The sequence below is a fragment of the Paroedura picta genome, chromosome 9 (assembly GCF_049243985.1).
Source record: "Paroedura picta isolate Pp20150507F chromosome 9, Ppicta_v3.0, whole genome shotgun sequence".
Taxonomy (NCBI): Eukaryota; Metazoa; Chordata; class Lepidosauria; order Squamata; family Gekkonidae; genus Paroedura; species Paroedura picta.
In genome coordinates, this window is record NC_135377.1 from 12,040,937 (window position 1) to 12,063,463 (window position 22,527).

At 44.9% G+C, this 22,527-nt stretch overlaps 1 protein-coding gene across 5 annotated transcripts in view; it reads right to left on the reverse strand.

The window, feature by feature from the left end:
• Nucleotides 1-22,527, reverse strand: part of COL14A1 (collagen type XIV alpha 1 chain) — a 142,369-nt gene that overhangs the window by 119,136 nt on the left and 706 nt on the right. For 4 of the 5 annotated variants that reach the window (XR_013233988.1, XM_077351582.1, XM_077351581.1 and 1 more), the window contains exons 2-4: nucleotides 13,346-13,472; nucleotides 5,930-6,046; nucleotides 4,290-4,433 (exon numbers count right to left, since the gene is read on the reverse strand). Coding sequence is in view for 4 of the 5 variants with exons in the window: in XM_077351582.1 (XP_077207697.1) it covers nucleotides 4,290-4,433; nucleotides 5,930-6,046; nucleotides 13,346-13,439 (355 nt within the window). In the remaining variant the exon portion in view is untranslated. The remainder of the gene's footprint in view (nucleotides 1-4,289; nucleotides 4,434-5,929; nucleotides 6,047-13,345; nucleotides 13,473-22,527) is intronic. The other variant, XM_077351584.1, reaches the window with a different exon arrangement.

The following is a 22,527-nucleotide window of genomic DNA, read 5'->3' on the forward strand; positions in this document are numbered from 1 at the left end:
GATATCATTGGGTTTAGAGTGGAATAACTACATGGGATGTAAGACTCTGGACAGCTACAAAATCTATTTTAAATGTTCTGTTAAAAACAGGATGAAGCCCATTACACAGAGATCTCTAGCACTTTAATATCATTTGTCTTTTTTTTTTGCTTAGAACAGTGTAAAACAACTATTCTTTGAGAATGCATAACAACAAAAAATAATCAATTCAGAATAAGCAGAACTAAAGACTGCAAGTAGAAGCTAAACGTTTAAGCAGCCCATTAGCAAAGCGTAAGACCTTTATTGGCATTATACAAAAGAAAATCAATTGACGGTAATAGGTAAATCAGATAAAATTCCAATTGTAACCTTAACAGCACCTCTAACAAGTGACTTTAATACATAGGAAACTAGCTGTATTCTCAAGTCTTTCAGGCACCATATCAACTATGGAATTGAATTAAGACACAGATATTAGTATTCTTGGCTAAAAACTCTCCATGTAAAATTTACATTGAGGGTCATAAAAAGCATAGTGAAACAACATATGGGTAGGTTAGAGACTCAATGGCACCGACACCGCAAGGTATCTTCAGAAGATATCCCTCGAAATCTCCCTTCTAAGGACAGCAGATGGCATTCCATGATTAAACCTTGCCTGTGAAATAACTCTGCACAGATTTCGATTGGTTAGGGTGCTGATGTATGGGGCCATTTGACCCGGATGAGGGAGGATGCCAAAGGTCAAGGAAGAGCATGTTTTATAAGCTTCAGTAATTAGTTTTTGGTAATCAAGCTCAATTAGTCTTTTTTAATACAAGAGAAGATTTCCCTCTCTGGTTGAAATACTGAGGTCATAATTGAATTTGAGTTCTTTAAGTTTGCCCTCCACAGTTCGGATCTACCTAGAGGTTTCAGATTCCTTCAGCATATAGTGAGTCAGACTTCCCTCTTCACTATTAAAATGAACTCTTAACCAGGCTAGCTTGATCTCAACAGGTTTTGGAAATGAAGTAGGGTCAACCCTGGTGTATACCCAGATGGGAGACCACCAAGGGTCGATGCACAGGGGCAAACGATGGCAAACCACATCCGAATGTTTCTTGCCTTAAAAACCCTCACTTGCCATAAATGGATTGGGATAGGACAGCTAAACAAAAAGTGCAACAACTCCTTTATGAGTTTTTATGACACACTCTTGATTAACAGAGGATTGGCTCAAAAAGACACACGTGAGCTGTTGGGTCACAGAAATAGCAGTGAGAGAATGCCATCTTTGAAGTGACTTGGCTCAAAGCCATTAAGGGCTTTCTAAATCGTATCTATTATCTTGAATCATGACCAGATTTGCTCATGAGTGCCAAAGACAGCCCTGGAGCACTGGTGAACTTTCCCCAGTTTGTAATAACATATTAATGGTCCTTGGCATTTGAAGGAGGGTATTTGGTTGTGTGTTTTGTTTTGTTCTTACAGTATTTCCACTATCTGTCCTTGGCTAGACTAAACACCCTGGACCTCCTCGGTCTCTTCATCGACCTCTTGGATTTTAAACTGAATCCTCTCCAATTTAGTTTCCCTAAAACAAGGCAAATTAAGAGCAACATTCCAAATGAGAGCATAGCAATATCGTTTGAGAATAATAGATTCATTCAAAGACTTCTGATTTGTGGAAGCTGGGGGTGGGGGAAAAGTCTATTACAGTAAGATAAAAACTGTATTCATCTTATGCTCCAGTTACACCCTTGCTAGTGAATTGCAGCTCCAACCTAATCAGAGTTCTAAGGTCACTGACTTCAGTGAATTTAGGTCAGCCAGCAAATTTCCCCTCTTGTATGTTGGTTTCATGCTCTCTTAGGACCTTGACATTCATCACACAATATCCATTAGAGGAGAGCACCAACAACCACACATCTTGCCCTGAGTTCCCCTCTGTTCAGTAACATCAACTCAGGAAAAGTCACCTCAACTCAGGAAACATCAACTCAGAGTCACAGAACCCACATGGGAAAGTGTAAACCGTTTTGAGACTCCTTCAGGTTGTGAAAAGCGGAGTATAAAAAAACAGCTCTTCTTCTTTTCTTCTAATCTACTTCATTAAAAAAAAATAGAATAGAATTCTAGAGTTGGAAGGGGCCACACAGGCCATCTAGTCCCACCCCCTGCCCAATGCAGGATCAGCCTAAAGTATCTCGGACAGGGGTAGTCAAACTGCGGCCCTCCAGATGTCCATGGACTACAATTCCTAGGAGCCCCTGCCAGCGAATGCTGGCAGGGGCTCCTGGGAATTGTAATCCATGGACATCTGGAGGGCCGCAGTTTGACTACCCCTGATCTAGGATAAGTACATGCTTAAAGACCACCAGTGACGGGGAGCTCACCACCTCCTTAGGCAGCCAATTCAACTGCTGAACTATTCTGACTGTGAAAAAAAAATTATGATATCTAGCCGATACATTTCTACAAAAGGTTTAAACCCATTACTTTAGGTTCTATCCTCATCCAGATACCACTAACCCATGCTGCAGCAATTAATCCCTTGATTTCATTGCATTTCTAATGTTTAATGCCTGATGTTCACCACCGAGGGGACTTTATTTGGGTCAAAATATCCTATAAATGTTTTAAATTTAAAAAATTGAATGTGTGAATCTATTCTCAGTCTGCCCTCCATAGCTGAATTTCAAAAGCCTTAAGAAATATTAAACAAGGGTACCCAGAAGTCCTCTGTTGTTTCTGTCCATTCAGAAGCTCTTTAAAAAAACATTGATGAAAATGTCCTTTTTTGTTGTTAGGCTGAGTCTGTTTTGCCCTATAGTCCCCAGGGGAGGCTAGCTTCATCTCCAGAGTAGGGGTAATTAAAATGAGATTTGTCATAGTTTGAAGGTGTCAGTTGGAAAATATGTCTCTCTCTTTTTTTCCTTTTCAAAATATGGTAACCCTAATTAAACACATCCACAAGAAAGATACAAAGGAGGGTCTTTGCAAGCACAGGATGTCTGATTTCATCTAGGCGAGCTGTTCCAAAGTTCGAAGTCTATACTGCAGCCAGGACAAACACAGAGAAGGCAACGAAACTCTAATATTTTAAATATAGTGCAAGCTTTAAAGTCTAAACCTCACCGCTAACCCTGGTTTTCTGGTGGAGCAGACAACTCTGCAAACAATTGCAGCCAATAATTCAGAGCTTGGAGCAACCACTCAACAGGTTGCCCTTTTTAACTAAAAGTAACATGTGGTTTTGAGGATGTCTATCAAGATCCTATCGCAAATACAGACAGTTCCACTAAGAGCTGGAAACGGAAACCTGGCGTAGGCTCTTCAAAAATAACCATCACTCATTCCCTTATGGGGAATTCTTGTCAGATGGGAAACGTGCGGTCTGCCTCAAACTATGGTACCAACACACACACACAAACTGCATTCTGAGGAACACTGTTGCCAAAGCAACCCAAATAATGGGCAAAGGAAGGGAAGTCCATGCATGTATATGACTAGCAAATTCACATATTACACATCTGGGCCTTTAAAGGCTTAGGGCATCAATAAAATCGCTACCCCATGAAGATTTCCAATCATTTCTGTACTGGTACAGTGAAGGGGCAACATCTGCACCATACATGACTTCCCCTTCTCCAAACTCCACCTGATAGCACAGCACACTAGTCATTCCATCCATATAATGAGGAGGAGGAGGAGGAGGAGGAGGAGGAGGAGGAGGAGAAGGAGAAGGAGAAGGAGAAGGAGAAGGAGAAGGAGAAGGAGAAGGAGAAGGAGAAGGAGAAGGAGAAGGAGAAGGAGAAGGAGAAGGAGAAGGAGAAGGAGAAGGAGAAGAAGGAGAAGGAGGGAGACGGAGAAGGAGAAGGAGAAGGAGAACTGGGGGGGTTGTGCCCCGCTTTTTACTACCCGAAGGAGTGGAGAATCAAACCCAGTTATCCAGATTAGAGGCCACCGCTCTTAACCACTACACCAAGCTGGCTCTTAAGAACATTGCAAAGCTGGAAAAAGTACAGAGAAGGGCAGCCATGATAATTAGGGGGCTAATTTCCTTTCTGCTTCATTGGAGTCACATTAGCAGAGATTACAGACTTCCAACCTTCCTCCACAATTCAAGAGCATCTGAACACATGGCTCAAATTTACATTTCTTTTCATTTTGAATCTTCGATTCCACAATTAATTGTCACATGTCCCGTGGCAGGTAAAAGCAACCCTTCTATGAACGCATTGTGCATGTTTGTGTGCAAGTAGCTTCTTCCCAAGCAAAACCCCTTCGAGTCAGGTACAAAACTGGAGTAAACAGTGACGTACTTCGGAACTGGCCTTGGGCTGCTTTACTCTCTTGGTTTTTCGCAAAGGCCACTATCTGAACCGTATAGCTCTGGTCTGGGAGTAGGCCTTGAATGATGGCTTTGTTTGCATTGTTGGGGAGGGTGAGCTCATCGGTTTTTCCACCTGCAAAAGAGAAACAGTGGTTTAGAATAAAGATCACGCAGGAATTGACGTTTGCCTATTGTTCGGGAAACGGTATCGTAGATGCTACGGAACTGCACATTTCAACCATATGAAGCTGCCTTTTTTGTCTGTTCCAGCTGGCAGTAGCTCTGAGGAATCCTTTCCTCCTCCCTTCTTCAAAATTCCCAGAGCTTAATTATCCACCTTGCCAAACTCTCTCGACTCCTTATGGGGATGAATAACTATGGGCTTATTATACACTACCGTGTGTGTGTGTGTGTGTGTGTGTATGCTTCAGCATAAATAATGCACTTCTTTGGCATGCCTTAGAATGATGTCATGTTAATCTTGTCTCTACACATCTCCTTAATGAGGAAACTACTGCTCATTCATTCTTCATATCCACAGGCAGGTTGAGATGCAGGCTTCCTAGCTGTCGGGGATTCCCGTCTTTCTAGCTACTAGGGAAGCAATCCCCCCCCCTCCCCCATTTTGAATTCTTGCCTGCAAAGGGCTAAAATGTCAGGAGGATTTGTCCTGCTGGAGAGTATTCAAATGTGGCTCCCCAATATGCATTCTTTCAAACAGCTTTGGGTAGGTGGTGCCATTTTCTGCTTTCAAAGAAGCATGGTGGCTGAAGATTTAGACCCACCTAGAGACATACTAAAAGGGCACCAAACATCAAACTTCATGTCTTTGTACAAGAAGAAGAGTTGGTTCTTATATGCTGCTTTTCTCTACTAGGAGTCCTAAAGCGGCTTACAATAACCTTCCCTTTCCTCTCCCGACAACAGACACCCTGTGAGGTGGGTGAGGCTGAGAGAGCCCTGAGATTACTGCTCAGTCAGAACAGCTCTATCAGGGCTGTGGTGAGCCCAAGGTCACTCAGCTGGCTGCATGCGAAAGAGGAGGGGATAAATCAAACCCAGCTTGCCAGATTAGAAGATGGCGCTCCTGGCAACTGGCAGGGAAAGGCCTAGGCCTTGTTGCCAGTGTCAGACAGAAGTGATATCATCACACTATGACACCCAGGCTCTAGTATTTGGGCACAAGCTCTATGGTAAAACTGGCTTCTGCCACAGAGTCTTTCTCAAATACTAGAGTGTCACCTGGATGTCACTGGCGTGATGACATAACTTCCAATGCAATGCTTGTGACAAGGCCTGGGCTTCTCTCTTCCTCCTGGTAAATCACCCTGCCCACTGGCCTGCTGATCGGTGGCTGGAGGCCAGGGCCTGGTGACAGGGAAGCCCTCCTCCATGGGGATGGGGGGTCTGGCAACCATATGCCTGTAACCAAGGTGGGGCCCATATGTGCCCTGCCCTACTCAGAGCACTCTTTCATACGCCTCAGAACCAATGAAAAGATCTTTGCTATTTTTTCCCCAGGGAATCCTGCTTGCCACTTCTTCTCAATGTGGCCATCCCTAATCAACAGTTGAGAACCGCTGGACTTCTTTGTTAAAGTGAAATATAGTGTTTTGCCTTTTCTTTTACCTGAATTTGGGGTGACGAGGAGTTTATATCCATCCAGCTGCCCTTTAGGAGCTTTCCATGAAATCTGAATACTGTCATGATTAACTACGGCGTATCTTAATCTCGATGGCGGGGCCACTGAAAGGGAAGCAAAAATACTATTGTTGAAGTGTCCAAAAAAAAAAAGATTTATCGTCTTTAATTTTAAAAATTAGTACCACAGCGCACACAGACATTCACATTAGCACAGACACACATGTGGCCGGACGAGACAAAGGATGCGAGTTATTAGAGAGGTCTCACGACGCGAGTCTATTAGTTTCTAAAGTTACACTGAACGTGTTAAGGTGCATTATGGCCTCGCCAGTCAATTAAAAAGGGACTACCGTTCCCACAGGAGAAAGATGAAGAAACACATGAGTTAGAGGTTAAAGCTGCTGTTTAGTAAGCAAAGGCAATGTACTATGTGCATACTACTCCTTCCCTAGCATCTTAGGCTTTCTGTAGATAAGACTGTGTGTGAGGGAGGAGTCCAGGCTGTATTTTCCAAAGCACTAATCTGAATGCATATTTTGGGATGTGTGCGAGAAACAGCAAGTGTCATAATTTACAAAGGGCCGTGGTGGTAGTGGGCATGCCCCAATACAAGATGTTTGGACCCCAATAACAATCGTTTGGAACCATGGGTTTGGGTCTGAGAACAGACATCCCTTTCTGCCTTTAACCATCCACCCCACCCCACCCGGAGTGTTAGATGGCCTCCTAAGTCAACTCAGTCAAATTGGCCTCGTGGATCCATGCCGCGGCAACACGGAGACGAGACTACTGTAATATACAAAGAAAGTTCTAATGACCTGAAAGATACAGTCGTCACAATCCCTGGGTGGAAAAGCCACAGCACTGAACCTATCGGTGTAAACAAGCTTGCATCCTAGCATGAAAGAAGCTGATAGTCCTGCCCTTAAAAGCCACATACCAAAAAGTGACAGACTCCAGACACACGCGGATCTACTTATCCCCCATTTTTAATCAGGCCTCCACGGCTCTGCCAAAGACCTTAGCCTAGGCCTGTACAATCTCTGACCCGCCCAGTCAAACAACCCACCACATACAAGTAGCCTGATAATCTCCTAGTTTTGCCAGGACAACAGAAGTAAGTTAGATATCCAGCATCCGGCAGGCCACACGGGTCACGTTGAGTTTAGAGAGGGTTCACAAATTATGCAGGCCATGTCTTGGACCCAAACACCGTGCCAAATCACGGTGCCTTGCTATGTGCTTAGTTGAACACCTTCCCTTACTGTTCTTTCCGTGCTCCACAATCCTTAGATTTCTCTATTTAGCCAGCCTCCCAATCAACTTCCCCTTCACCTCTAGGGTCGCCAGCCACCCCGACCCCCCAAACACCAGTGAGAAATGGGGAAGGTGTAGGGTTGCCAGATTCAGGTTGGGAAATTCCTGGAGATTTGGGGATGGAGCCTGGAGATGAGAGGGACAAAAACCTCCTTGTTTTGTTTTTTTTTTGATATCACGTGTATTCCTATTGAGTTATTATATACATACTTTATTTAACATGATTTTTTAAATGTTGAAATGCTTTAGTGTTTTATGTTTGCCATCTTGGAAGACCCCCTTAGAGTGGAAAGTTGGCATAGAAAATTTTTAAATAAGCAAAATGAGTTTTGTCTTAAACAGACCCCACCTGGAGTACGGTATGTAGTTCTGGAGGCCTCACTTCAAAAAGCAGGTGAAAAACATTGAGAGGGTGCAGAAGAAAGCAAGGAGGATGGTCCAGGGCCTGGAGACCAAGCCCTATGAGGAAAGCCTGAGGGACTTGGGAATGTTCAGCCTGGAGAAGAGAAGGCTGAGCGGGGACCTGATGGCTCTCTTGAAGTATCTGAAAGGTTGTCACTTGGAGGAAGGCAAGGAGCGGTTCCTGTTGGCAGCAGGAATGGTTTTAAACTATGTGTAGAATGGTAATGACTAGGTATCACGAAATGAATTTTCACAGTCAGAGTAGTTCAGCAGTGGAATTGACTGCATAAGGAGGCGGTGAGTTCCCCCTCATTGGCAGTCTTCAAGCAGCTCCACCCAACTCTGTAACCCCACCCAACTCTATGATTCTATGATTCAAGATACAGAAGGTAAATGGATGTCACAAGTGGGTATCCTTTTTCTGCTCCAAGGAATTTATGTATCCGCACATAAGGATCAGCCAATGGAGAAGCTGATCCCCCAAAAAAGTTAAAGGTATATAAATAATACAAATATCAAGACAATTTAAATCTTTTTTTTTACTTTTACCCTATTTCCCCCTACTATTTATTTATGGTTGGCTAGATCAAATAATGTGGTTTGCTTCACAGACTGTACCCAGATTAAGCCCCTAAAGGAATTTAATAAACAAGAGAGCAATTGAGCAATTCAAGCAAGAGGAGACAAGCCCCTTTAAGTATGAGAAAGAGGATGCTAAAAAATAACAGGACCGCTTGCCCACAGAATATGGGGTTGAGCTTGAATAGTTTAGTTTAATAGTTTAGCTTAATATGACCAGTGGAATCACAAAATAGACTCTACCTCTGAAGAATACAGGTGGGAAGGCCGTGCATTTGAACTGCCTTCTCAGGCTTATTGGTTTGGATGCAAACTAGCATTTCCAAGAATGTAAGGATTTCCATCTAGTGCAATTCCCCCCTCCCTTCCACAGAGACACAAAATGCCCCTGCAAACTGGGCCATGGGGCAAAGGGGACGCTCATGAACAGAATTTGAAGGGGAAATCTTAGCTGCCATGGGAGGGGGGGAAACAGGAAAATCATGTTCTGTGAGTAGAAATAATGGTAGGGAAAACGTCTGGTATGAATCCAAGTTAGTATTCTTTTCTGTGTGCTGTGCTTCCCGACCGTATTCTACACAATCGCACCACTTCTGCGGGTTCTTAAAGGCTGAAGAATGTTTCAGGGTTACCCAACAGTAGAAAAGTCAAGAAAGACTGCAGTAGACTAAACCAGAGGTGGCCAACCTGTGGCTTTCCAGATGACCATGGACTACAATCACCATGAGCCCCTGCCATAATCATGTGTTATCTCATGGGGAGTTCATTTGAGACCTTCATCTTGGAAGTCAGGCCCGAGAGTGTTCAGCTGAAGGCTTCTTGGGCTACCAACAAGAGGAAAGAGATGGACTTTGGAAATGGCAGGCTGTGAAGGAGGGAGAAATTAATTGGGCTTTAAAAGATCATTGCTCTGTCGTGCAAAGTTCTATGTTTTTGTTACATGATACAATGTTAAGTGACAAATAAAAATGGGCCAGGAGGGGGTGGGAGGGGCCCCAGGTGGGCATGTACACAGCTATGCTTCCCAATCCTATTCTGCATGATTGCACCATTTCTGGCGAATGTTTCAGGGGTTTCTCGATGGTAAAAAAGTTGAGAAAGGCTGACTTAGGAGGTAGTAATTCAGTTTAGGATGATACTATAGGTAGGGTTATCAGTCTCAAGATGGAGCCTGGAGCTCTCTCCAAATTACAACTGATATACCAAAGAATTGACATTCCTTGACTTCCCCCTCCCAGGCATCACCCCCAAATCTCCAGGAATTTCCAAGGCCAGAAATGGCATTACTAAGCAGATCTTTACTATAATAGTTAGGGGGTTCTTGACCCTTTTAAAAACACACTAATGGAAACTACAAGAGGCAATCTGAAATTCATTTTCAACACTTGTAGGAAGGTCCGTGACTGAAGGAAGCAGGGTGGAATGAAATGGGCAATATGAATGGCACCCCCAGATTGTTGAAAATATTGAATTCCATTTTTTAAGTGACCCCCTCACCCTCCAGCAGCGCAAGCTATAAAACCAATGACCTTTGGCAAACAAGAAGAAATCCAAAAATGTTTAATTGTTTTGTTTTCTTAACCTCAGGGAATAGCAATGCAATGATGAGGAATGCAATTTTTGAACTATTTGTCAGGTCCCATAGAAGGAAAATGAGCTCTAAACTAAATTTAGGTCTTAATCGATTTCCAGTGTCATCCTAGGCACCATAAGGTGTAATTCTGTGCTGTGGGGACTACCTGTCTGTCTGAGAAACATGAGAAGTAGCCTATACTGGGCCACAACACTGGTCCCTCTAGACCAGTACAGATAGGACAGCCAGGCCTCTCACTATAGTGGAGCACCTCTGCATCCTGCTGTTTTGCCTGCTGGTGCTTGCATCACAGTCAGGAGGAAACGCAGGCGTAGGTTGAATGCTGGTGAGCCGATATCACTTCCAGTAAAAAAACAGAAGTGATGTTGTGGATTGTCTTGAATTTACAAAAACTCTATGATAAAACCATAGAGTTTCCTAGAGTTTCTAATGTTATGACTTCTGGTTCTTACCATAAGTGATGTCAGCAATAGTGTGCCAGGTCTACCTCCAATTTCTCCCCAATTTTTTCCTTAAGCATAGACTACTCTAACTGGCCCTGGCTCTCCAAGGTCTCATGTCTAGAGGCCAGCATTTGCTACCACAAATCCTTTAGCTGGTTACTGTTGGGAATGGAATCTAGCCTACCACTGAGTCATGGCCCTTGCCTTCCAAAGGAAAAGAGATCACTAGTAAGTAGCCATCACCAAACAAGGCACATTTCCACAACCTCTAAACCATTCCCTCATTCAACACAGATAGGAAAAGAAATACACAGCTACTCAGATGGGTCTGTGTGTATACTGGAAAGCTACAACACAACAGGCTAGAGGAATTGTGCAAAAGAGTCTTTACATAACTAGACAATTTTCACTAATGTTCATGTGAGGTCGTATAGGGCAGGGGAGAACCAAGCCAACCAATTTCCATGCTGATTTTGGATTACAGGTGGGACCAAATGGGCAGCTTTTTCATTTAGTTATGCAAAGACTGGTTTACGCACAAGAAAACACATACAACTAGAGAAAGTTTTTTTTTAAAATCTAACTCTTGGACAAACGACGAGATACTGATGGGAATGACGTCAGAGTCACCAACCTGGAGCGGAAATCTTTATTTCTGTGGGATACCTTTATAGCCTGTGGAACAAAATCTTACTTCTTGCAAAAAGAAACAGAATCAGTCCAAATTCAGTCAAGTTAGCTGACAAAAACAGTCACTCATACTCGTTAAGCAGTTCCATGGGAATGTGCAAATAAATAGCCGGCAGGAGCATGGATGCATTCATCCAGAAACTGGCTAAAGGCACGTTCAAGGCTTTAACTTACACAGATAGCATTAACACTTGACTAATTTCCCTTTAATTGAACAAAGTTTCAGTCGAACAAAGTTTAATTCTGGGTATAAACTTCTGTGTACATGCAGACTGGAGGTAACCTCTGTTCAATTGCTTCAGATCAACATCTCCCCACCCCACCCCTGAATCTTTTGCTTAATTGTTAGCACTCTGGAATCATCATTCTTGACCATAGACAAGGAAAGCTGGTCTGAAACATGCAGAGTGAGAACCTTATGTTAATAGTTGCCTTGACAAAAATGGACCTTGTTACATTTTGACGTAACCGCTGTGCCAAAACTTTAGCTGCTTTATAGGCCAGGATTATCTACGCAGAATGGCAGCAGCTCTCTGAGGTCTTTAACAGAGGTCTTTCACATCACCTACCGCCTGGTCCGTTTATATGGAGATACTGGGGATTGAACCTGGGACTATCTACATGCCAAGCGGATACTCTACCACTTTGTTTGAATGGCAGAATAAAGAGTTAAGGCAATGCGGAGCAACTATTCCCAGTCATGCTAAATCTTCCCATCATACTTTCCCCTGAGGAAATCTGTAATTGCCATGTATCCAGATGTCAAAATTGGCTCCATATGTAGACAAAGATCTGCAGGGTCCTGTTTCTTTGTGTACTGCAGGGGTAGTCAACCTGTGGTCCTCCAGATGTCCACGGACTACAATTCCCATGAGCCCCTGCCAGCCTTTGCTGGCAGGGGCTCATGGGAATTGTAGTACGTGGACATCTGGAGGACCAAAGGTTGACTACCCCTGGTGTACTGGACACCCTGATAGCCACACATGTCCATCAGGTTCCCCAGTATGGCAGAAGGCGGATAGCAATTTGACCAGGTATCTCAACAGAGGCCAATGTGGAGACAGTGGTGGACAGGAGGCAGTCATCAACTGGAGCAATTCTCTATAGCAGGGGTATTCAACCTGCAGTCCTCCAGATATTCATGGACTACAGTTCCCATGATCCCCTGCCAGAAAACGCTGGCAGGGGCTCATGGAAACTGTAGTCCATGAATGTCTGGAGGACCACAGGTTGACTACTCCTGCTCTATAGCAATTTCCAAAGTCCAACTTCCTGATCTCCCAATTGTTATTAAGCAACAACATTTACTATTCAAAACTATACAGGCCTGAAAGACACAGTAGCTGCCATGACCCCAATAATGTCCCTCGTAAAAAGAAAATATGGATGTTATCGGCGGTTTTCTGCTGTTACTGTCCCTCTGCCTTGAACTCACATATGGAAGAGCTGCCTTTAGTCGGCTGTAAACCGTTGTCGGGTTTAACTACAGTGGAGACACGGAACTTGCAATAGTATGAAAATGGTTCCTGTTACGTACTTAACTGGCTCCCCGCTGTCCCCGTGTTCGCTCTCGTTATGTCTTGCAAGTGATCAGATAACACAGAATTGCAGTTGGTACCCATTCTCATGAATTAGAAAGAAAGCTTTGAGGTAATGTATGTGGGAAAATTTACGTAGCATAGGGGTGGCCAAACTGTGGCTGTCCAGATGTCCATGGACTACAATTCCCACAAGCCCTTGCCATGTGCTGGACTACAATTCCCACAAGCCCTTGCCATGTGCTGGACTACAATTCCCACAAGCCCTTGCCGTGTGCTGGCAAGGGCTTGTGGGAATTGTAGTCCATGGACATCTGGAGAGCCACAGTTTGGCCACCCTGCAACACTTTCTTTACTCAAGGAGTGATGAGAGGAAACCAACAAAAATTAAACCTAGTCTTTCCACATCATTTCACACTTTGGTAACAATCAGCCAGAAAGCACACCTGTTGTTATATCTGTTATGAGTTAAGCCAGCTGTTATGAAGGCAAGGAGAGACGGTCAGTTATTGAATGTGGCAGCTAGAAAACAGAAACGCAAAGCAACCTGGAGCATGGATGTTAAAAGCAGCACGGTTTACACCTGTTGTATGGAGCAAAAGGGCTACAGACATTTCAAAACAAAACAAAAAAGCCAAATAATAGTGCAGGCTATACAAAAGACAGACATGTACCATGAGGCCTGTCCTAAATTGAAAGGGTTACACTTTGCCTGAAAACTGTGGGATAAGATTTCCATGGAGGATGGGTGGACTGAACATGAGAAAGCCAGAACCCACTTCTGCACATCAGAGAGCCTGAGTGAAATATATCTGAGAGAGAGAGAGAGAGAAATTACCTTGTGCCTGGACATGGTTGATTAATTGAACCGTGGCTGCTAAGGAGGCAAAGGAGAACCAGCTCAGTGTCTTGAACGGACGACAGAGCTTCATCCTCGTTGCTGGAAATTTGCCGTATCAACAGATCTGTAAATACATATTTCATCAGCAGAGGGGCATCATTCCAATGGGATCAGCAAGTTCCAACAATACCCTCTTGGATACATTTGAGATAATTGGGCAGACAAGAGCCAATTTTAAGAGCATTTGCCATGGCCGCTTGCTTTTATATGGGGGTCAAACAGGTGCACTTGTACAAAAATAAAAGGAATTCACCTTAGACACGCATTTACCTACCGTATATACTCACATATAAGCAGACCCGCATATAAGCACCTAATTTTACCACAAAATCTGGGCGAGCTTATTGACTCGCACATAAGCCGAGGGTGGGAAATGCGCCATCATCACAGGCTCTCCCATCCCGCATTGCCATTCCCTTTGCCATTGAAGGCAAAAGGAAAAAAAGATCAGAGTCCCTCAGTCAAACCATTGATGTCCTACAAGCTGCCAGAGCAAGCTCTGCTTGCGGTACACATTTGCAAAAGGCAATGCAACGACTGGCTGGCTGGAGCAGGCTTTTATTTCAATCACCGTATATACCCACATATAAGCCAAGGAGGGCTTTTTCAGTGTGGAAAAAAGGTGCTGAAAAACTTGGCTTATAAGCAAGTATATAGGGCGGTTATTGTTATTATTTATTACATTTTTATACCGCTCTCCCAATATGGCTCAGGTTCACAAGTTCTTCTACTGGTTTGCCTATAACAGGGGTAGTCAAACGGCGGTCCTCCAGATGTCCATGGACTACAATTCCCAAGAATTGTAGTCCATGGACATCTGGAGGGCCGCCGTTGGACTACCCCTGGCCTACAACAACGGGGACTGACCAAGTAGAACCAATGAGGCAGCTGGGAGCACCTGTCCCTGAGGTTCCCTTGAAGCCCAGCTGTGTCCACGCTGTCATCTCTACTTATAAATCAGGGATTCGTAAGAAACTGTAGGTGCGGGAAGGAAGTTGATTTGGAAATTTCTGGTTTGAAAATTCCTTGTTTGAAAATTCCGCCCAGAACTCTATAAACTCTTGACTTGAGCAGGCGAAATTCTCTCTCCAGCATCATTTTTACCACTTAGGTACCATCCCTCATGGCAACCCCAGGAAATTCCACCTCAGTGCGAGAGATGAGTGGAGATGGTTGGCTATTGCCTTCCTCTGGGTGGCAGCCTCCTTGGCGGTCTCCCATCCAAGTGTAGATCCTGCTTAGCTTCTTGGCTCTGATGAGATCAGGCTAGTCCAGGTTTTAGGGCTGCTACTATTTTCCATTTTAAATTATTCTTAATATAGCTGTGCCTCCTAAAACATACTGAGTCCATACCAGGCTATTTTGGGATCCCTGTCCTTTTATGTTAATTTACAGTGCCCTGTTTTTGCTGAACATCTAGCCAACATCGTAAATATTTCTGTCATTCCACCCAGCACAGTGGGCACATGTGCCAGAGATTTTCATGGTGGTTGTTGATATTCCCATCAAAGCAGCTAGTTCTGATGAATGGGGAAGCTACAGAAAGAGGGCCCTACGACGGGAGCTCACTGACGGCACTAACTAGCAAAATTCATTAAAAGGCTCAAAGAAACCCTTTACACGCAGGCTTCTATTCCGCTGTGATGTAGCTTTGCTTATTTTCATTTTCTGAGTGCTACTGGCAGGTTACCCTGTGGTCTGGTTCAGCCGTTTATCAGACAGCAAATGTCTTTGCATGACTGAAGAATCATAGAATCATAGAGTTGGAAGGGGCCATACAGGCCATCTACTCCAACCCACTGCTCAACGCAGGATCAGCCCAAAGCATCCTAAAGCATCCTAAAGCATCCAAGAAAAGTGTGTATCCAACCTTTGCTTGAAGACTGCCAGTGAGGGGGAGCTCAGCACCTCCTTAGGCAGCCTATTCCACTGCTGAACTACTCTGACTGTGAAAACATTTTTCCTGCTATCTAGCCTATATCGTTGTACTTGCAGTTTAACGAAGGCACAGGTGCTCCCCTCAGTACGTACCTAGAATAAAATATGATGCTGATGCTTTAGAACAGGGGTAGTCAAACTGCGGCCCTCCAGATGTCCATGGACTGCAATTCCCAGAAGCCCCTGCCAGCATCCGCTGGCAGGGGCTCCTGGGAATTGCAGTCCATGGACATCTGGAGGGGCACAGTTTGACTACCCCTGCTTTAGAACATGAGAAGAGCCCTACTGGATCGGACTGGTGGTCATCTAGTCCAGCATGCCGATTCATGCAGCCTCCAGCAAGTTTCCCTGGAGTGCCAACAAAGTTATTCCAGTCTTAGGTCCCTCTTCCTTTTGATAGGATAGTAGAAATCGGGCAATATTTCGGAATAGTTTTAATGTTTTAAATTAAGTTTTATATTGGATTTTATTTCTGTAATTTTTGACTTCTTGCAACCCACCCTGAGTTGCCAGTGAGAGGACAAATAATAAATACATTATTACATTATCATCATCATCAACAACAACTACAAACAGAACACAGAGGCCTTTCAGCACTGGTATTCAGAGGTTTATTGCCTCTGGGTTGTGAAGTGTCCCTTTAGTTGCCATAGCTAGAGGCTACAGATCAGTCTTGGCCAAACTATGAGTCTCCAGAAGTCCATGGACTACGGTTACCATAATCCCCTGGCAACTGATCATGCTGGCAGGGACTCATGGTAACTGTAGTCCATGGACCACTGGAGAGCCACCATTTGGCCAACCCTCTGTCGGACCTCTCCTCTTGAAAACTATCTACACTCTTAGCCATCACTATATCCACCAGCAGCGAACTCCACAGTTTAATTACTCCTTGAGTAAAGAAGTACTTTCTTTCTTCCGTCCTGACTGTAGTGCTTCACACAAAGCCATACACACACAGCAGTCCAACTTGCAAGATGCCAAGTCCTCCTTTCCTTCCTTCCTTTTGCTGAGGAGGAAGAATAAAGCAAACTGCAACCCTGTCTGACTCCAAGGAAGAGGCAGGTCGGAGAGTCTTGCCAGGATCAGCCCCTGAGTTTCAGCCCCTGCCATCAGTCTCAGCTTCAGAGCTGCCTTTGAACCCAGCACAGAGCCTGGGACACAACCAGACACAAGCACCCGGCATCTCCAGCCTTTGGACACCATCCCTGCTTCTGAAGCCCTGGCAGCACCTGCTTGTCTCCTGAACCTAGACAGCAAACGAAAATCAGTATTCCAAAGATGGAGGAACGCGTGGCCGATTGCTCAAGGAAGATCCGGCCTCCCAGAGTTTTATCGGACTTGGCGTATGAGTGACTCATTCCTGGCTACTGACCTGGGCTTCTGTCCCACTCTTTGCCCACTCGCTTAATTCAGGGGTAATCAAGCTGTGGTCCTCCAGATGTTCATGGACTACAATTCCTATGAGTTGGTTGCTGGCAGGGGCTCATGGGAATTGTAGTCCATTAACATCTGGAGGACCACAGGTTGACTAACCCTGCCTTAAATGTTCTGGCTTCCTGTGCATCTCCCCCAGCCGTGCCTTGACAGGCTGCACATACAGACCTTTGCATGGGGAACATGCATACACTGTTGGTGGAAAAGAATGTCAAGTTACAGCTGAGTTAAGGCAACACCATAGAGTTTTCAAGGCAAGAGAGGGACAGAGACTATTTGCCCCTGCCTGCCCCTGTGGAATATCCCTAGCCTTCCTTGGTGGTCTCCCATCCAAGTACTAACCAGAGTTGACCCAGCTTAGCTTCGGCAATCTGACAAGACTGAATTGGACAACATTCTTGCACATCAGGGAGTGCATAAATTAGCTCGAGATGATGTTCTGAGATAAGCATGGTGCCGACAGATAAACCGGCTGTTAAAAACACAAAAGCAGTTCCAGCTGGGTGTTCTTTTTCTTAATTAGTCAGCAGCGCTAATCACGTAAACCTGTTGTGCCATATTAGATACCTAAACCAGACCTCTGGTCCTCACAGTCAGGTATATGAACTTCAATTAAAGCAACTTGATGCAATAGATAACCATTTGCCCAGAACGATCATTTTTCCAGGTACTGTGGGTACAGGGAAAAAGATAAGGTGAGAACTGACTGTCTCCCTCTATTGGTGTCTTCCGCCTGTGGGTGAAGAGTTCTGTGTTTCATTTAGCATAACTCCAGTAACTGGGGTTGCCAACCTCCTGGTGGTGTCTGGAGAGCATTTGGTATTGCAACGGACCTCCAGGTGATAGAGACCAGTCCACTGGGAGACAATGGCTACTTTGGAAGATAGACTCTATGGCAATGGTCCCCAACCTTTTTATCACTAATGAGCATTCACTGTAGGACAATAAGGTTATATTCTTGGGTTATGTTCTCTAGGGTTACATACTTGGTGCTTGGGAAACCCCAACACATTTTGCAGCAAACTGTACGAACTTAATACTTACAGAAGGATACTTTTAAGACCAACAAAGTTCAATTCAAGGTATGAGCTTTCGTGGGCATGCACACGAAATGTACACATGAAAGTGCACACCTTGAATACAACTTTATTGGTCTTAAAGGTGTCACCGGATTCTAAATTTGTTCTGCTGCTTCAGACCAATACGGCGACCCACTTGAATCTACTTACAGAAGGGAAAGTAACATTCTGCTGAGAATCTGAAGTGATATCCCCCTGAAGAAGCCTGATGCAAAATACATTGTGGTTTCACAAATATTAAACATGTATTATTATTATAACAGAGCTGAGATATTAAATGCTGGGCAAGATGGAATTAAGGTACCACTGGACTTGTACTGTCTTGTACTGTCACAATAGCCTGACACAGCTAGCTACCCCTCTGGAACAGTTGATGGCATCTACTTTACTTTTTTTCCACAGATAATTTTTTGGCTAGAGCACAGATGTGGGAAACAAATTTAGGATGGGTGAGGTGCATTCTATTATACCAGCTGCTGCTGAAAAGTACCCTCAGCGGCCAAAACAGGATTGACACGAGCTAAACTGTGCAGTATGAAGCCTGTCTCAAGAGAACCAGAGGAGAAGGCCAATGCTCTTTGGCTGCACATCTGCCCAGCAGTTGTGCTCTTCACACAGTGGCCACATGTGAGAAATATTTGCCTGTGTACACATGCTCCCGGTGAACAGGCTGCACAGGGGAATGTAGAACAGATGTCTGGGAGTGGAATTAGCGAGCACCAAACCAGCGCGGCGTTGTGGTTAAAGAACGGCGGGCTCTAAACTGGAGAACTGGGGTTGATTCCTCACTTTTCCACATGCAGCTAGCTGGTTGACCTTGGGCCAGTCACAGTTCTCTTAGGGCTGTTCTTGCAGAGCAGTTCTCTTAGAGCTCTCAGCCCCATCTACCTCAAAGGGTGTCTGTTATGGAGAGAGGAAAGGAAAGGTTTTGTAAACCACTTTAAGACTCCTTCACGTAGTGAAAAGCGGGGTATAAAAAGCCAGGTCTTCTTCTTCTCTTCTAATCGACTTTGCTAACAATTATCTAATCCAGAGATAGCAACCCATATTGCAGCAATTAATCCCTTGATTTAATTGCATTTCATTACTATAAATACTTCCTCCCTTAAACCAGTAGCTCCAGTTTTGCTACCCAGACCCCCTTTAACAAAGGTCTGATGTATAGAAATGTAGTAGGTTAAATTTCTTCCTGGCATGGAGATTAACAGGTAAAGTTTTTTCCACCACTTACTGCCATGCCAGGAAAAAACTTCACCTGCCAAATTTCTGAGTGGCAGGTTTACATAAAAAATAGAGGATTAGTGCCAGCTTAAAGCGGGGAGGGGGGAGGCAGCCCTGCTTAAAATTGCAGCTGCAAAACTCCTGCTTCAGGAAACATGCTTAAGAACCTGATCCGGACCATTTTAACTCCAAAATAAGTTCCAGTGGGCCAGATCCAGCTACCTTCTGTGAACTTTGGCAGGTTGTGAATGGGTGAGCAGAAGGGATGGTGTTGGTGCTTGCATCTTGTGGCCCTTTCTTGCATGCCCAGAATTGCTACTTTGGGGTCAGGAGGCAAATTTCCTCCAGGCCAGAGATTCTGGGTTTTGAGGAGGGGATCATCTGGGCATGGAATTGGGGTCACTATGGGTGGGCAGGTAGTAATGTTTCCTGCATTCTGCAGGGGGTTGGGCTAGACCCTGGAGGTCACTTCCAACTCTATACTACTGCTAGCTTGCTACTACAAGAAGAGAAGCGTCACTGGAAACCACAATCATGCTAGGAAAGTTAAAAACAGTAGGAAAAGAGGAAGACCCAACAGGATACTATTGTCCTCCAAGAGGTCTGCCAGTGCTGGGTTGGAAATTACCTGGAAATTTGGCAAGTAGAGCCTGAGGAGGGCAGGATTTAGGGAAGGGGGGCGGGGCTTCAATGGGGTATGATGCCAGAGAGTCTACCTTTCAAAGTGGCCCGTTTCTCCAGGTGGATTGATTTTTATTCCCTTTTATGATGTAGATTTGTTCTGTAATCCCAACAAAGGTCCTGCTTCTGCTGTTCACTCTATAACAGAGATGCCCCAACCAAGAAGGCCCTGCTTCTCCTTAAGGATGCACACATGGCAAGGGTTCCAAAGTAATGTCGGACTGCCATGCAGATTCAGAAGGAGGGGGTCCCTCGAACACCCTGTTGCCAAGTCACTTAGGCCAGGGGTAGTCAACCTGTGGTCCTCCAGATGGCCATGGACTACAATTCCCATGAGCCCCTGCCAGCAAATGCAGGGGCTCATGGTAACTGTAGTCCATGGCCATCTGGAGGACCACAGGTTGACTACCCCTGACTTAGGTCATTAAGGGCTGAACACTCTGAACTGATCTCCAGCCTACAGAGATTTGTCCCCTTAGAGCAAACAGCTGCTTACGAGGGCAGTTCCTATGGGATTATACCCCACTGAGATCCCCTCCTATCCTTACAGCCCACCCTGCACCTCAGGCTCAACCCACAAATTTCCAAGGGTCTCCCAACCCAGATCTGACAACCCTACTGTCCTGCAGGCCAATTCCTTAAGGAGTCTAAAGTTGCCAACCTCCAGATGGGCCCTGGAGTTCCTCCAGAATGACAGCTGATTTCTAGACTACAGAGATCAGCGTCAGAGGGCAGCTATATCACAGAAGAAGTGCAAAATTTGAGTCCAGTCACACCTCCAAGACCAACCGAGCCACGTGTCTGAAGAAGTCTGCCTACACATGAAAGCTTATACCCAGAATTAAACTTTGTCAGTCTGAAAGGTGCCCCTGGACTCAAAAAATTTGCTCTATTGCTTCAAACCAACAAGGAGACCCACCAGAATCTACCCCCTAAATTTTGTTCATCTCTAAGGTGCCACTGTGCTTGAATCTAGCTCAGGGTTTCTCAACCAAGGTTTTGTGAAAGCCTGGGGTTTCTTGATGGCCCTGGAAGGGTTTCCTAAATGGGTAGGAGTTAATTCATTTTTAATATTTTTTAAACAATTGTTAAAGACTTATCGGGTGATATAAACCATATATGGTCATGTCACCCCCCCAATGGCCGATGATGGTCCTGGAGAGGGTGAGAAGGGGAGGGGCCCTGGGTGGGTGTGTCCACAGCTCTGCTTCCAACCATATTTTATACAATCATGCTACTTCTGGGGGTTCTCAAAGCCTGAAGAATGTTTCAGGGGTTTCTCAATGGGAAAAAAGTCAATTAAAGCTGATCTAGCTGTCCTACAGATGTAGAGAATTAGGGGATAAATCTTCCAGGCAGATGTGGGCTCCTCTGCCTTTTCAAGAGATAAAATAAAGCATGACCCAGAATCCTCTCTATCTCTATCCATTTCTATGAATAAACAGCTCCACAAGCCATTTGGGGACAAGCATTTCCCCTAATGCAAGAAAAAGGGAGAAAGGGCATTCCCCCTCCCCCCCCCCCAGTTAGGGCAGGAAGATAAGAAAGACCACAAACCCAAACCCTTGAGCCCATTTCTCTAACCACTGGCAAGAGGAAAACAGCCCATTCCCATTAGCAAAGGGTGAATCCATTCATTGCACTTCTGGGCTTCTATTGGAGTAGAAAAGCCACAATAGAAAGCATGTTTTGACTGTTTAACGCCAACTTTCTCCCACTTTTCCATTCACTGTTAACAATGTTTTTGCACAACAGATTCCAGGCTAGAAGGTTACTAAGAGCCACTTTCTTCATTGCTTCCAATAGCATGATCACCTCTCTGGCCTCAAGGAAGCCCGCTTGACCTCAACCAAGGCAGCTTTTTCTGTCCTGGCCCCAACTGGTGGAACGAGCTCCCGGAGGAGATCAAGGCACTGGCGGAACTCAAACAGTTCCACAGGACCTGCAAAAAGGAGCTCTTCCGCCAGGCCTTTGGTTGAGGTTGACCCAAACCACTGCTTCCCATCAGCCCTCCCAAACCTCCTTCCTACGACCCTCTCTGCAGACTCACCCATCCCACTGGGCCATCAGTATGCGTTGATTTATTGTCCTCCCCGGTGTTATCATTCCATAATTTTGTTTTGTATTATTATAAACTGAGTTTATTTGTATCGTTCCTGTTTGATACGAACCGCCCTGAGCCTTCAGGGAGAGCTGTATATAAACATCAATCAATAAACTGGCATGGGCCGGAACTCAGAATGGCTCCCTTCTGCTTTCAGGACCAATCAATGAATGACATTCCTGCACATATACAACAGCGCTTCCTGCACAAATAGTACAAGAGGGCTCAAAGGTGCTCTTCCATCCCCTAGTGACGCTGCACGTCATGATTATTTGTGGAAACCTCCAGAGAAAAACTGTCTTTAGATTCCCAGGCACCCCCAGTATTAGCTAGATGGTACCAGCTAGATATCAGGGGAAAAAAACTTCAGTCAAGATTAGTTCAGCAGTGGAACCAGCTTCCTAAAGAGACAGTGAGCTCCCCATCACGGGCAGTTTTTAAGCAGCAGCTGGACAGATATTCTGGATGTTTTAGGATGATCCTGCATTGAGCAGGGGGTTGGACTAGGTGGCGTGCATGGCCCCTTCCAGTTCTAGGTGGCTTGCATGGCTCCTTCAAGTCACTCAGAAAAAGGAGCCACTTTGGCATTGCTCCCCACGGAGGTCCCTGTCCTCCCCAGGCTCCCTCCCCAAATCTCCAGGAATTTCCCGAGCGGGATC